The 16,986-nt window shown below is 42.1% G+C and overlaps 1 protein-coding gene across 1 annotated transcript in view; it reads left to right on the top strand.

Moving 5' to 3' along the window:
* dcc (DCC netrin 1 receptor) overlaps positions 1–15,850 on the top strand; it is a 143,836-nt gene extending 127,986 nt beyond the window's left edge. The window contains exons 26-29 of the mRNA XM_044096305.1: positions 2,022–2,171; positions 5,740–6,042; positions 13,048–13,196; positions 15,761–15,850. Coding sequence (XP_043952240.1) covers positions 2,022–2,171; positions 5,740–6,042; positions 13,048–13,196; positions 15,761–15,850 — 692 coding nt within the window. The remainder of the gene's footprint in view (positions 1–2,021; positions 2,172–5,739; positions 6,043–13,047; positions 13,197–15,760) is intronic.
* The last annotated feature ends 1,136 nt before the right edge of the window (positions 15,851–16,986 follow it).

The following is a 16,986-nucleotide window of genomic DNA, read 5'->3' as shown; positions in this document are numbered from 1 at the left end:
AAATTGTGGTAAACCTTTTCACAGTTAGCTTAAAGCGAAAAATTAGCTCGGCTATTAGCGACAGAAATGTAGCCACCACTGATAGAAAACAACGTTCCCCAGCAGAGAGGAGTTGAAGTCTCACAAATACAGAAACAAAATCAGGTTTTATTTCCATCGTTGGGTTAGAAACGTTGTTTCCTCTCCATGTTAAAGGAACACATTAGAAAAGCTTTTTTTGTCTTTTACCTTCAGCACCTGCTGAACAAAGAGCGAGAGTGTGGGAGTTTTTTAATCAAACATGAAGGATTACTGAGAGACAACAGAGCGCTCAGCTGCACTCATTCTGCCTGGATGGGTTTTAGAAAAGACAAAAGGAAATATATACGTGCAGCTTCAGTCAGTAATAGGAACGGGGGGAGCTCCTTATCTTCCAAACAGGCCTGAGGAGCCGTGCAGTGATTTTTCTCTGTGTGCTGTAGACCTGAGGCGCTGTGTAATCAGTCTCACTGAGCTCTCCTCCCTGCAGTTTCCTCTCAAGGTCACAGTATGAACTCTGCCTCCCTCCTCCTCACACCTCCAGACCCGGCTGTGCTGCAGCGGTGCAGCCGGATCCGCAGCCGTTTTACCGCACCTCTGCCCGCCGGTCGGTAATGAGGACGTTTAAACCTTAATGTGTCTCTGTGCTGAGATCGCGCCGTTTGATTGTAGTTTTGTTTTTATGGCTGCAAATGAACCCAGAGGACAAACGGTGGAGTTTCTGCTGCCAGAATCCGCTAAAAAAACAGCAACTCATAAACTCCAGCATCTTAAAAATATCCTGCAGCAGTAGAACAGGGCCAGGATGACCCAAACAACCTTTCCAATAAGTTTTAGAGTTTGAAGCCTGGAAGTTTTCACCTCCTGACCCAGACGGTGGGATCTGGCTCCTGATCTGCCTCAGAGAAACTTCAGGAGGCAGCAGAGCGAGGAGAGAGCAGGCTCTGAAATGTTACTGCCTTCAGTAGAGAGGGATTACTGGCAGAAACAATGCTCCCGGGTTGCCATGGTTACCCGCATTTACCCACGAGCTGTTTTAGCTTCAGCTAGCATGTTGTCAGCATATTACAACTCTTTACCGCAGCGTGATAAGCTATGCTACCAAGTTAGCATCAGTAGGATCATCAGCTCTCAGTGAGACGATGAGATGCTCTAAGAAAAATGTATCCATAAATCTTCATTAGAAAAAAAAAGATTTTACATTTAGCATGTAAACAACAACTGAAATACGATTAATTACTTGGATTTTCTTTTAAATTTAAAGGTTCTGGGCAGAACTTATATATCTGCATGTTTCTGGTACGCCCTTAAATGTGACGCACAGCAGCATAATGGACAACAAAGCTGCTTCTCTGGTCCCACTGGGTTTTAAATTCTGCTTCTAAACGATCTGATTGGACGCTGGAAAAGACTATTGTTGTGTTCAAGCTGTGCTAAAACCAGTTAGCTTATCAGTGATGCTAATCAAGCCTAAAATCACATCTGAATGCACTGTGTTAGCTGCTACTTTGTTAGCATTTAGCAGTTGCTACTTTGTTTGCATGTAGCAGCTGCTACTTTGTTAGCATTTAGCAGCTGCTACTTTGTTAGCATGTAGCAGCTGCTACTTTGTTAGCATTTAGCAGCTAACACAGTCCAGATTTCTAAAGAAGCTCCATGAATGATCAGGGCTTCATGAAAAACAGATTAAAAACTTCAGCTCATGTTTTTATTTATGTAATAATTTAGCAGCAAATTTAAAATGTTTTTACAGTTAAATATGTTATTGATCTCTCTGATCAATTATTCACATGTTTCTAATTTTGCCCTTGAAATCTTAGGAGTAAGGAGATGGTAGAAATTATTTTAAATAAATTTTAAAGGATGTATTCCAATGGAAAGTAGCAGACAGACAGTTGGACTGAAAGCTAAAGTTATGCTAAATAGTCTGCTAGCTGTTCCTTCTGCTGTGCTGCTAATGCTGTCCCAGTTTGGCTAGTAACGTCTTCCTGTCTGTGTTTCAGCTGTGGTCAGCGCCATCCCGGTTCCTACGCTGGAATCCTCTCAGTATCCGGGCATTCTGCCTTCACCGTCCTGCGGCTTCACACACAACAAGTTCAGCCTCAGGCCCATGCCGTTCCCCAGCCTGACGGTGGACAGAGGATACACACCAGGTACCCAAACGTCACACCACCACACACACCAGGTATCGACACGTGCGTTCAATCAGCTGTACAATTATGCGACTTCTTGCGTTGAAAAGCATGAGTGGAGCCTCCTGCACAACCGACAAGAATCCAGCAAGTGGTTTTTGGATGTTAAGTACTTTTCAGCAGCCATTGTACAGCGCATACAGCGGTAAAACCAGCTGACCAAATGTGCTGGAGCTCAGCTGGTGTTACTAGGTAACGGGCAGAACACCACGGGGGTTGCTAGGTAACAGGTGGAAATCTATGGGGGTTGCTAGGTAACGGCGCACTGTGACTCAACAATCCGGAGGTTTTTGAAATGATCTAAACAGTTTAACATTATATTTAGAGCATCATGATAATCTAAATCCTGCCATGTGAAACATGTTTGTCTTTTTCTCAGGGTAACATGACAGATTATTTAAATTTCACATGGAGTTTCACTTCTTCTGTCTATTCATTAATCGCCCAACGAAACAGTCTGACCTGTGGACAGTCATTACAAAGTGAAACCTTCCAACATCCGTTTTCAGGTCCGGTTTTCCTGCTAATGCTAAAACCGCAGTAAACGTCTCTAACTCCCTCTGCTCTGTTTTCTTTCCTGCTCTTCTTGCCGTTTATCCTGGTTTTACTGCCACAGCGAACGACCAGGTTGGGAGCAGTAATTCAGTAATTGATTAATTCCTGTTTGCCTGGTGACAGAGAGTTAACAGCAGCGCTGGGAGGCGGAGAGAATTCAGAGTCATGGAGTCACCGGCGACCCGGAGGGCCGACCGCTGCTGGCAGAGCACAATTACAGCCGGGGGGGGGGGGGGGGGGTAACGACGGAGCGCAGAGACATCATGAGAAACGGAGACAAAACGATTTGAAGCTACAGTTTTCTCTTAATTATTGAGTAAAGTCAGAATCAGAAACTTTACGCTGTTAAACAGCAGGAGCTTCTGCTGGTTTGAGTCTCGGCTGAATGGAGGTTTGTTGTCGTCACGGAGACGGGAACGAGCTAATGGAAGGTGGAGGTCAGTTCAGCCACCTCCTCTGTGTTATTATCTCTGATCTCTTTCATTAGAGACACAAAACATTCACAGTGAAAATAGTTTTTAATAAAACCTTTAAAAGAACTGAAGTGTTTCACTGTAACGGAGAAATCAGCAGAAAGGCTCCATTGTTACCCGCTTAGCTTCACATTTACAGAAAACTGGTCAGAAAAAAACTTCATTTCTACCGGAAAACAAAAACCACCAAACGTTGCTGCCGACCCGCCAACAGAGGACAAAACCAGAGCTGACATCGTCCTGGTCGGGTTCTGGTTCTGTTGTCTGGGGAATCTTTACATCTGTTGGATGCATAAAGTGGTGTTGATGTTGGTTGCTATGGCAACAGGTTTGTGCATAGCGTAGTCAACGCAGAAAGAGAGAAAAAAGAAAAATTCAAGTGGTTCTGAGTTATTCTTAAACATTTTATTTTTTCTTCATCTCCAGATTTTATTTAGTTTTACAGCAGCAGAAAAACAACATGAGATCTAAATACTACAAGATCTAAATACTACAAGATCTAAATACTACAAGATCTAAATACTACAGGATCTAAATACTACAAGATCTAAATACTACAAGATCTAAATACTACAAGATCTAAATACTACAAGATCTAAATACTACAGGATCTAAATACTACAAGATCTAAATACTACAAGATCTAAATACTACAAGATCTAAATACTACAAGATCTAAATACTACAAGATCTAAATACTACAAGATCTAAATACTACAGGATCTAAATACTACAGGATCTAAATACTACAAGATCTAAATACTACAGGATCTAAATACTACAGGATCTAAATACTACAAGATCTAAATACTACAAGATCTAAATACTACAGGATCTAAATACTACAAGATCTAAATACTACAAGATCTAAATACTACAAGATCTAAATACTACAAGATCTAAATACTACAAGATCTAAATACTACAGGATCTAAATACTACAAGATCTAAATACTACAGGATCTAAATACTACAAGATCTAAATACTACAAGATCTAAATACTACAGGATCTAAATACTACAAGATCTAAATACTACAAGATCTAAATACTACAAGATCTAAATACTACAAGATCTAAATACTACAAGATCTAAATACTACAGGATCTAAATACTACAAGATCTAAATACTACAAGATCTAAATACTACAGGATCTAAATACTACAAGATCTAAATACTACAAGATCTAAATACTACAGGATCTAAATACTAGGATCTAAATACTACAAGATCTAAATACTACAAGATCTAAATACTACAGGATCTAAATACTACAAGATCTAAATACTACAAGATCTAAATACTACAAGATCTAAATACTACAAGATCTAAATACTACAGGATCTAAATACTACAAGATCTAAATACTACAAGATCTAAATACTACAGGATCTAAATACTACAAGATCTAAATACTACAAGATCTAAATACTACAGGATCTAAATACTACAAGATCTAAATACTACAAGATCTAAATACTACAAGATCTAAATACTACAGGATCTAAATACTACAAGATCTAAATACTACAAGATCTAAATACTACAAGATCTAAATACTACAAGATCTAAATACTACAGGATCTAAATACTACAAGATCTAAATACTACAAGATCTAAATACTACAGGATCTAAATACTACAAGATCTAAATACTACAAGATCTAAATACTACAAGATCTAAATACTACAAGATCTAAATACTACAGGATCTAAATACTACAAGATCTAAATACTACAGGATCTAAATACTACAGGATCTAAATACTACAGGATCTAAATACTACAGGATCTAAATACTACAAGATCTAAATACTACAAGATCTAAATACTACAGGATCTAAATACTACAAGATCTAAATACTACAAGATCTAAATACTACAGGATCTAAATACTACAAGATCTAAATACTACAAGATCTAAATACTACAGGATCTAAATACTACAGGATCTAAATACTACAGGATCTAAATACTACAGGATCTAAATACTACAAGATCTAAATACTACAAGATCTAAATACTACAGGATCTAAATACTACAAGATCTAAATACTACAGGATCTAAATACTACAAGATCTAAATACTACAAGATCTAAATACTACATTATCTAAATACTACAGGATCTAAATACTTCAGTATTTCAATACTTTTCTGTTTGCCTTTATCCAGCCTGCTGTTTGCTGTTTGCTGTTTGGTGTTTGGTGGTGATTTTGGTTGAATTTCATTCAGTTTGATGAATTATCCCTCTGAGGACGTTTTGCTGCAGGAAGGTTTTTTCTCTGGTTTCTGTTGGTCTTCAATCCGTCCAGCTGATCAGATTCTCCAGTTTTACATTTAGTCTCTTTCTGCTGCATCAAAGCGAAGCGTTCAGAGCGGAGAGCGTTGTGTTTGATGTTTCTCAGAGAGCGTCGCTCTACCGCTGACAGGCGCACTAATTGGACTCTTCTTCTTCTTCTTCTTCTTCTTCTCCTGTTTCTGTTTCTGGTTCCTGTCAGCGATGCCGTCCGACTCCTCCGCCGCCCCCCTGCTGCAGCAGCAGGCTCCGCCCCCTCCGGCCGCCCCGCTGCTGCCCGGTTCTGCCGCTCCCGCCACCGACCCGGTCCCCCCGGTGGGGCCCGTGCCCGGGGCCCCCGCCGCTTCGGGCCCCTCGGAGGAGGCCCAGGCGGCGGCCGGGCGCAGCATCCCCACGGCCTGCGTCCGGCCCACGCACCCCCTGCGCAGCTTCACCAACCCGCTGCTGCCGCCGCCGATGGGAACCATCGACCCCAAAGTCTACACCTCCATGCTGCCGCAGGCCAGTGAGTACTGCCCCCTGCTGGCAGGGTAACACTCAGCTCTGATCTCAGGCCCGTTTGGAGCCAAAGTTCAGAAAGTTACACTGAAAAAACACCAAATATTACCAGGTGATTTTGTTCTGATTTTACTGTAAAGATCTCAATTTACCTTCAATAAGACAAAACAAACTAATAGGAAACTTTTTGAGTTTTGATTTACTCAACTTATAATATGAGTCGTGTTATTTTACGGGTCAAAGGTTTTGGATTCTCTGCAGACATTTAGAGTCAATTATCTGAATATATTTTGTAAAATGTTCCCGTTTTTCATCCTTCCTTGCTGTGAGGCTGAAACATATTTCTGTCCAGAACAGATTAAAGTCTCAGCAGCTCAAACGTTTCATCGCCTCGTCCCATAAAGAGAGAAAACATTTTGTTCTCAGCGCTCCAACAGTTTGTCTCCTCAGATTCCCGTTAAACTCCAGGATGATGCAACATGAGAGCAAACATCTCAAAACCGGCCTGCATGTACAGAACCAGCCTCTGTTTCTACACAGTCATCAGTTTAAGCAGCTTTTCTGCTCTTTACGGTGTGAAATTGTCTCAGGTTGGATCATTTTAATAAGAGTCCAGCTGAAACCTGGAGCTGTAATTCCTCAGAGGAACCAGAGTTTGTCTGGTTTAAATAAAGGATCCGTTTTTCTGCAGCCAGCCGCTGATTTCCTGTCATGTTTCACATTTCAGGCCGGATCCTTTCTGCTTTAATATTTTACTCTGAGAAGCTGAATGCGTTGGCCCCAGGCTGTTACACACAGAGTGTGTGTTTGTATCTTTAATACGCTGTAACCGGCCCTGACATTCGCCGGAGGGATCCGACCCGACCCGCCGCTGTGCTGCAGCCAGCGCCGCAGCCTGACCCAACCGCTGGTTCACACCTGAGCTAGCAGCTAGTTAGCCGTTAGCTCACAGACGTTAGCTGCTCTGATTCAGTACGAAACAAATTAAACTCCAGACTTCATTTAAAACACAAACCAGTGTTTAGTTTTTAAAATAATTCTAATTCTATTAATCTGTGTGTGTGCGTGTGTGTGTGTGTGTTTCTATTATGCCCCGGCCACCTCAGATTTTCATTAATTTTTAGCTCCAGGAAACTTTTCACTCCGAGACTGAAAGCCTGAAACGACATCAGCCAGAGAGCAGGACTCTAATCCCTCACCGTTCGTTTACCGTTCCCTCGTTGTTCCCTCGTTGTTCCCTCACTGTTCCCTCATTGTTCCCTCACCGTTCCCTGACCGTTCCCTCACCGTTCCCTCATTGTTCCCTCACCGTTCCCTGACCGTTCCCTGACCGTTCCCTGACCGTTCCCTCACCGTTCCCTCACCGTTCCCTGACCGTTCCCTGACCGTTCCCTGACCGTTCCCTCACCGTTCCCTCACCGTTCCCTGACCGTTCCCTGACCGTTCCCTCATTGTTCCCTCGTTGTTCCCTCACTGTTCCCTCGTTGTTCCCTCACCGTTCCCTCACGTTAAAGGTTTAATTTCCTGTTTCTCTACATCGGATGAAAGGAAACAGATCAGGATGGAGGAAACGCCACATTTAGTCAAAACCTGAAGCTAAAAGTAGCATCTATGCTAACGGGCTACATCATGTTAAGCTAGTTAGCATAAACACTGATGTTGTTTCCTTTTGTCATTTCTTGCTAGTTAGCATAAACTCAGTTGTTTGTAATATTTTTACATTTATTTTATTACATATTGAAATGAACAAATAATTCATACAAAAACATTTCATGAGCATCAAGAGCATGAAGAAAATAAAGATCAGAAAGCAACAAGGATAATAATTTAGGTCACAGGATAAAAAGGAAAAATAATCATCTTTACATTTATTTAATTCATTCATTCTTTTTTCTAAATCCTACAATATATATAAAAAATGATTCCAGTTCTTACAAAATGGTTCTTTATGTAAATTAATTGGAAACGTGATCCTCTCCATTTAACAAGTTACTTTGTGAAATGTCACAATTCAAAAGGAAAAACATCCAGGAAATCTTGACATTTCAGAAAAACTGTTTCATCACAGAGAATCAAAATATTCATTTTAGATTTTGGTCATTTTCAACTTTTCCATAAACAGTAAAAAAAAAAACCCAAAAAAACAATCAATGCTGAAAAAACAGCAGGCAAAACGAGTTCAGAAATAAACCAACAATATTTAAACTTCTGTTAAAGGACAAACCAGCAGAAAGAAAAAATACATTTAATTTTTCTGTCATTTTATTTAAACAAGAAATTCCAGTTTAAACAGAATTAAACATTTTATCAGCAAATCCTTTTTATCCATGTTTTAAATGTTTTTATTCCACACCTGGATCAAAATGTTGGTTATTAATCCCAGTAATCCGTCTGTTTTAATTCATATTTAATATTTAGTGGTTTTATTTTCAGCTGTTTGACTCTCTGTCCTCCAGCTGCAGGATGTAGGTCACATTTTATTTATCTGGATTAGTTTTGCTCGTCTGTCGCATCCAACTGACGATGTTTATTGATGTTTCTGAAACATCCATAAAGGTTAAATAAAAATAAAAATGATGTAAAATAAACAACTTTTTAACAAACTGTTTTATGTGAAGAGTAAAAACAGACGAGATTCACTCTGATTTATTAGATACGTTTAGATGTGTAAGGATTTAAAAGCTTTAATTTGACTAAGTACCATCAAAACTAATTTTAGTTCTTCATAAAGTAGATTATGATCTTGTATCATCAGGGGAACATTTTCCTGCCTCCCCTCTGAGGTCAGACATAAATAAAATGAACTGCAGGTTCAGTCCAGTTTAAACAGGGATGATAATAGTTGTGTTTATCAGCAGAGACCTTTTCTGCAGCCGTGACTCAACCGAATTGATCTGAACGAACAGTTCACGCCTCGGAGCTGTAACAGGATTGTCCTAGTCGATGTCCGGCTCTCAGGACGGAGGCAGCTGGAGGCGGACCGGTCCACCTGTGACGGACGCTTTCAGCTCCGTCGCCTGCAGGGAAACAAAAATAAACGAGTCGTCACCACAGAAACACCACCAGCAGACAGAAACGTTCCTGCACCAAAGGTGACCTGTCAGGACGGATCTGTGGCCTAGTCAAAGCTCATCCCATGTTTTCAACAAAGTCATTCTTAGATAACCAGATTTTAGTTTACTCAGTTCTTCTCATTCAATGTTTACACTTGGACACAAAAATAGCTGCTATTATACAACCGTACATCTTTGAAAAGCATTAGTGGAGCCTCCTGCACAACCAACAAGAATGCAGCAAACGGTTTCTGGATCAAGTCAACATCAAAACACTTGTGTTCCACAGAACACTGCAAAACACAAAATCTTACCAAGTATCTTTAGTCAAATATGTTTTTACACTTTAAATAAGATAAAACATTAATTAAGATAAAACATTAAATAAGATAAAACTTTAATTAAGATAAAACATTAAATAAGATAAAACATTAAATAAGATAAAACTTTAATTAAGATAAAATGGTTATGATTACTAACTGATTAGTAACTTTTCAGTAAGATATGTGAGCTTCTTTTAATTTAATTATTTAATATGGATGAAAAACTTCCAGTTCCACTGGCAGATTATTTAATTGATAACATGAGAAAAATATCTTGGTATAACTTGAATAATCTGAAAGTGGAACTAAATAATTATTTTAATTATTTAATATAAATTATTATTTTAATTAAATAATTATTAACCTAAAACAAACTCCTAGTTCTATCTGAAAAGTTACTTATGAATTTATTTTATTTTATTTAAAATGTAAAAAGATATTTGACTAAAAGTTCTTGGTAAGATTTTGTGTTTTTGCAGTGCACGGCATAGAGAGCTGGAACTCGGCGGGGGTTGCTAGGTAACGGGCTCGGCTGGCGTTGCTGGGTAACGGCGCAGTGTGTCTCAACAATCAGGAGGTTTTTGAAGCGGCTCGTTTTCCAGACACCAAAAAATCTTGAAGTTGTTGCTAAAAATGCTCTGGATGTTTTTTAAGAACTCGAGTCGATTTTAGAAACAAGTGAAACCCAAAATGTGAATGTTGCGTTCCGTGGTTTCCGTCATGAGAAGAGGTGATGCTTTGGCGTTACTGGAAAATGAACGGATGGTAGAAGTTACAGGACGGCGGATCTCAGGGGAAACGTTGAAACGAAGCCTGCAGGTGGCGCTGTGATCTCTAACGGTCCAGGCTGGGATTCGAACCCGGGACCTGGTCGCTGCCAGGCGGCAGCTCCTCCAGCTCCACCAGCCGGAGGGCGAACAATGAGCCAGGAAATGAGAAGTAGGTCACCATGGAGACGGAGAGACGGCAGCGAGAAACCGAGACGCGTCGTCCTCCAGAGACCAGACGTCTCAGAAACGTTTCATCTGCAGCTGGATCTTCTTCAAACCGCTCCGAGGATCGATGCCAGCTCTGACCCCAAACACACACACACACACACACACACACACACACACACCGCTCTGATGGAACCCTGGTGAGCGTTTCACACCTCCACCTGTCAGGTGTGAACCCCTGAAGCTCCGGGTTCATCTGACCTTCACTTCACCTGCTGAGCTGCAAAAAAAACAACTTTCCCAGAAAAGTCGTTTTCTTCCTAACCTGTAATTCATATTCAGATCTTTATTCGTGTCCCAGTAAATATCATCATGATCAGTTTTAATTATCAGCTTTGACTGATAATTAAAACTGATTCTTGTACTTTTACTTTGTTGTGTTTGTGTTCAACACTCCAACATTAGCTTCCCTTGTGATGTGTTAGCGGTGTAACAAAGAAAACGTTCCCCTTGGAAACGGGTTAACACGTTCCGAGGTTTAAAAATAAAATCTGGCTCACAGAAACGATCTGGTAACAAACAGGATGACGTTCAGAATGTGTATTTTTCTCTCTGATCGTCTCAGAGATGAACTTTCCTTCAGGGTTTACCAAACGTCTCCAGGTCACGTTTTGCTGCTAAAAGCTTCTTGGAGTTTAAGTGAATCTTTGATTTGTGTCGAGGGAACGAAGCTCTGGGTCGTGTGGTTGATCCGTCTGTTTGTGGGTCTCTGCTGCAGCTGCAGGTGTTTGTTTAGCAGAATGGATGTTTATTGATCAGCAGGCTGTGAACAGAGTGATGGAGGACATTGTTGGCCTCAGCAGGCCTCCATACTGGAGGAGGCTGTGGAGAATATCCGTCTTCTGGGTCCATTTTTCTTCCAAATGTTGCTTTTCTTTCGTCTCTCTGGCGGATTAAAAGCAGCTCAGTTTGGTTGTTTGTTTCCTTTTCTCTGAAGCATTGATCCGACCCGCTTTCCCTCCTCTCCTGTGAGTTCTGATGGTTTCTGTGAACGGATGCCGCAGCAGCAGACGGTCTCTAAATGACTTCTGCTGCTCTTCGTTTTCACCACTTAGTTGCGTGTAAAGTTGTCATTTAGCGCGGTCGATGGCGGCGGCGTTATGAGGTCAAACTGTTCCTGACAGCAGCTGGAAAGGTCGTCGATACTCAAGTTTCACCATCCAGTAAAGATTGACCCGATTATGAACGAGGGCGTTCCTCTGACTCCACGCTTCATGAGTTCACAAAAACAACGCGAGAAAAAGCTGGAATCTGAAATGAATATTTTTATTGTCCAGGTTTTTATTGTAGAAGTTAAAGTAAAAAAACCTGAGTGGGAACATTGAGGTTTTGCAGATGAATGTTTTAGTTACTCTGGTTCTGCTGACGACCCGGTTTGGACCAAACTTCATCATTTCATCTCCTCCTGTTGTCCAGCGGAGCATCAGGTGAAAACATGCAGCTGGTCTCTGGATGCAGTAAAACACCTGCAGCTGAAAACGACTCCATTCATTCAGAACAAAACGTCGAGTTTCCAGCTTTTATTTACTCAAATCAACAGAATGTCGCCGTCGGCTTTGAAGATAAAGTCAGAGGTTTGTGAGGTTCATAAGCTAAGCTAGCTGTACGCTAACGGCGGCCCAGACCTGCTAACCCGCGTCAGGCCGTTACGTCACACAGCAGAGTGTCTCTGATTGGTCGACGCTCCGCGTGGAGCGGCAGGAGTTCAGCTTGTCTGAGCTTCAGTCTCAGAGCGCCAGACGGACCGTGAATGTAAACCAGCTCACATCCGGTGTGAACGCAGAATAACACTCAAACAGAAGTGATGCTAAAAAGGAAGTGATGCTAAATTTCAAATCCCAAAATGTTTTATTGATCCCAACTGGAAATTAAACGTTGCTTCATATTATTATAATCATATTGATTCAAATTCTTCAGATATTTTTTCTGCTGACGGCTCTTAAAATGTGAGTTATGATAAACTTACTATCATAACTTCAGTTGACCTCTGTGGGTTGCCATAGAAACGATCCCTCAGGTTCTGGGTGGATCCGCTCGGCCTGCTGGATCACTAACGGCTCAGGAAACCTGCAGGTTGTTACTCTGACCGTCTGGTAGACCTTCCTGTTCTCCTTCGTCTCTCTGCTTCAGTTTCTGATGAATAAATAAAACAGATAAAAACAAACATGATGTGATTTGGTTTCTGCTCCTGGAGATATTTTCCTCTCTCTGCAGCTGAAATCGATTGTGGATTATTGTCTGTTCTCTCTCCGTCTCTAACATCCTGACTTCCTGTTCGCCGTCATCGGTGACGTCTGCATGTCCGGCCGCCGCCAGCAGAGGTCATCATTAGCGCTGATTAGAGCCCAGAAACATCCTTGATGAGCCTCATCAGCGCCCCGGAGATTAAATTCACTTTTTTATTTGGAAGCCGTTGATTATGTCGACCTGCTGCCTGGAATTAAATCCAATCTGCTCCATTCGTGGATAAAATCTCCTCTTTCTGTTCCGTCTTTACAATCTTGATCATGTAAAACAGAAAATGTGCGGCGCGGCGTCATTCAGATGGATCCGCTCCTCCTGATTTCCCTTCCTCTGGCTCTGGACCCAAACCCGGTTCGGTTTGGGTCCAGACCCTGAATCCTCTCCGGTTCTGTTCCAGGTGCCAGCCTGCCGAAGCCCCAGGTGAAGACGGCGTCTCTGGGTCAGGCCGGGAAGGCCCGCTCCCCTCTGCTGCCCGTCTCGGTTCCCACGGCGCCGGACCTGCAGGAGGAAGGCGGAGCCAAGCCGGCAGAAGATTCAGCCACCAACGTGAGTCTGCAGGCAGGAAGCGGCTCAACGTCCAGAAACAGAATCAGTTTTTACCTCCAGCTGCAGCAAAACCAAAAACCTGAAACAGGATTTTAATCCCAACCTGTTAGTTTCCACAAAGCAGAAAAAAAACATCCTGAGGTTCTGGAAACGTTCAGGAAACGAAGCATGTAGGGAATTTATTCTCAAAATGTTACGACTTTAAATTCTATTACTGACTTTATTCCTCTAGTTTTTATTAACACCACTTTATTTGGTCAGAAAATTTATTTCTTCCTGTAATTTTATGACTTTATTCTTGTACTTTGTGAAAACAGAATCTAACTGTTTAGTTGTGATTGTGAACAAATGCAGTTTATCAGGCCTGAAGGTGAAAGAGGCTGTGAGGTGGCTGAGCTGTGGCCTAAACAAAGTAAAGGACTCAGACTCTTCTCAGCTCGGCTGTTGATTGTAGGAAACATTCAGAGTTTGATCTGAAGAATCTTCCCAGTTTTAGCAGAAGATCCTTTACTTTTAAAATCCTTCATCCTCTCAGTTTCAGCTTCAAAGCCTGAGAAGCTGAAAAACACGAGAGACGTTTCTTCATGACGCCTCTGACAGGCGAACTGTCGACTCGTTCTGCAGCCGACTGGGATTCATCCACAGCAGAACAAACCGACGATTCCCCATAAAACTGAGGAGGAGACCGGAAGCAGGACGGGAAAAACCTGAAGAGGAAAAACTTAAAACGAGACGACATGATGGATGGAAAGACAGAGAGAAAGGATGGATGATGGATGGATGGATGATGGATGGATGGATGGATGGTTTTATATTTCAGTTTTAATTCCTGTGAGGGACAAACTGAGGATAAACGGTGAAGAAACGAAGGAGAGAACAGATGTGAACGGAGGAGAGGAATGTCAGCGGACGATGTCGGACGTCAGGCCTGGTTAAATATTCATTCGCTGACAATAGGACAGGAGGACGTGTCGCCACGGCAACCGGAGGAGGAGAGAGAGACATGAACGGGGCGAGGGAGGAAATTGATTATGAAACCACCAGGTGTCGCTATGGGAGCAGGGAGAGGAAGAGGAAGAGGAGCTGCTACGGTGACAAGAACTGGAAAGGAAAATGAGACGGAAGGACGACCTCTGCTGTGACTCACTGGACACACACGGAGACACACACACACACTCTGAGCTGGATAAATACAGTATAGATGTAGATTAACTAGATTAGATCCCAGCACATCTAAAGGATTCAAACCCTGAACTTTTTCTCATCGTGTCAAATTGAGACTCGATGATGAGGAGAAACTCTTCCTCACAACATCAAGAGGAGCGGAGAGGATTTCTGGTTTCTGCTGTTTTACAGAACAATCTGAAAAGTGCAGCAGGCTGCTAAATTCTCTAACTGAGTGTTTGGGCCAGAATGGGAGATTATTTAAAAATTAAGAGAATAAAATCAAATTATAGAAATAAAACAAAATGTATAAAAGACATTGGATGGATGATGGTTGGATGATGGATGGATGGATGATAGATGGATGATGGTTGGATGATGGTTGGTTGGTTGGATGATGGATGGATGATGGTTGGTTGGATGATGGTTGGATGATGGATGGATGATGGTTGGATGATGGTTGGATGATGGTTGGATGATGGTTGGATGGATGATGGATGGATGATGGTTGGATGATGGTTGGATGATGGTTGGATGGATGATGGTTGGTTGCATGATGGTTGGTTGGATGATGGATGGTTGGTTGGATGATGGTTGGATGATGGTTGGATGATGGTTGGTTGGATGATGGTTGGATGATGGTTGGTTGTTGGTTGGATGATGGTTGGATGGATGACGGTTGGATGATGGTTGGATGGATGATGGTTGGATGATGGTTGGATGATGGTTGGATGATGATGGATGGATGATGGTTGGATGATGGTTGGATGATGGTTGGATGGATGATGGTTGGATGATGGATGGATGATGGTTGGTTGGATGATGGTTGGATGATGGTTGGTTGGATGATGGATGGATGTGATGGTTGGTTGGATGATGGTTGGATGATGGATGGTTGGATGATGGTTGGATGATGGATGGTTGGTTGGATGATGGTTGGATGATGGATGGTTGGATGATGGATGATGGTTGGATGATGGTTGGATGATGGTTGGATGATGGATGGTTGGTTGGATGATGGTTGGATGATGGTTGGATGATGGTTGGTTGGATGATGGTTGGATGATGGTTGGATGATGGATAGTTGGTTGGATGATGGATAGTTGGTTGGATGATGGTTGGATGATGGTAGGATGATGGTTGGTTGGATGATAGTTGGATGATGGTTGGTTGTTGGTTGGATGATGGTTGGATGGATGACGGTTGGATGATGGTTGGATTCTGTAGCTTCAATAAAAGTCCAGATGTTTTTTAAATATTCTTGTTATTTTCTAAATATTTTCTGGTTGTTTGATGTTTGGCAGCTGGTGGATAAATCAAAGGAAGCGTTTCCTAGGCGACCAGCAGTGTGACATCATCTCCAGGTAGAAACGGTGTGACGCCTCCATGTTGTGTTTCAGGTGTACGAGCAGGACGACCTGTCGGAGCAGATGGCCAGTCTGGAAGGACTGATGCAGCAGCTCAACGCCATCACTGGCTGTGTTGGATGATGGTTGGTTGGATGATGGACTGACCGGATGGTTGAGATGGACCAATCTGCTTGGTTGATGGTGGGATCTCCATCCGTTTGGTTTTGCTGGTCTGGATGATGGTTGGATGGAATGACTCTGGATGATGGTTGCCAGAACCAGGACCAGGACCAGCGGTGGTACCGTTCTCAAGGCGTTCAAACTGAAGCCCCTCTAGAAACCCGACGCCTCCAGGACAGGAATATGACAGGAAAGACGATCAGTGCAACATCCTCCGTTCCTCCAGTTTGTGGTATTTATTAGCATCGTTTCCAGACTCGCCACTGTGACCTGCTGTCCTCCGCTACTGTTGGAAATATTCCTTCATCACTTGGTTCTGCAGAACCTTTGGAAATCTGCGAACCAGAAAGCGAAACATGTTCAGCCAAAGTTTCACTGAAACGTGATGTTTTTCACATGGACCTAAAGTTTCCCATCATGCCGCTGTTCGTGTGTTTTCTCCTTGATTTCCTTTTCACCGACAAACAGGAAGCCCTGCTGAGCCTCAACCCTTCAACCTCCAGGATGCTGCCAACGAAGAAACAAAACGTTCAGGAGGAAACCCATCGAGTCTGACCCAACGTTAGCCGTTAGCCGTTAGCCAAGTTAGCTTGTGTTGCTGCCAGATTCTGACCTTAGGAAGCTGATTGTGAATATTTTTGTTTTGCTGCTGTTTCTGTTCATCCTGATGCCAAACAGACCAGAGAAAAATATTTTAAATGAAACAAAACAAAATCAAATTCTTCTAGGTTTGAGTAAAAGAAGCAACCGTTTGGATTTTAGTTAAAACATTATTTCTGTCACAGTTTCTGACGAAGTTGCCTGAACTTTACAGATTAAACTGCTGGTTGTTTCAGTTCTGCTCACTGAAAGATTCATGGCCTGTAAAGTCAGAGGAAAAACGTAAACAGTGAAAACGTTGTGGTATCCGTAGGCAACCCTGATGCTAACACTAGCGTTATACTGTTAGCACTATGCTGTTAGCACTGTTAGCACTACGCTAAAGATCTGTCGACTGTCAGTAATCCGTTATGGACTTTAGTGTTAGCCCGCTAACAGTGATGCTAACCCTTAGCAACAGCAATAGCATGCTAACAGTTAGCATTGTTGCAGACTTG

This window comes from Gambusia affinis, linkage group LG17, assembly GCF_019740435.1.
Source record: "Gambusia affinis linkage group LG17, SWU_Gaff_1.0, whole genome shotgun sequence".
NCBI lineage: Eukaryota > Metazoa > Chordata > Actinopteri > Cyprinodontiformes > Poeciliidae > Gambusia > Gambusia affinis.
The sequence above is the reverse complement of the archived record's forward strand: the minus strand, read 5'-3'. Positions and strand labels throughout refer to the sequence as shown.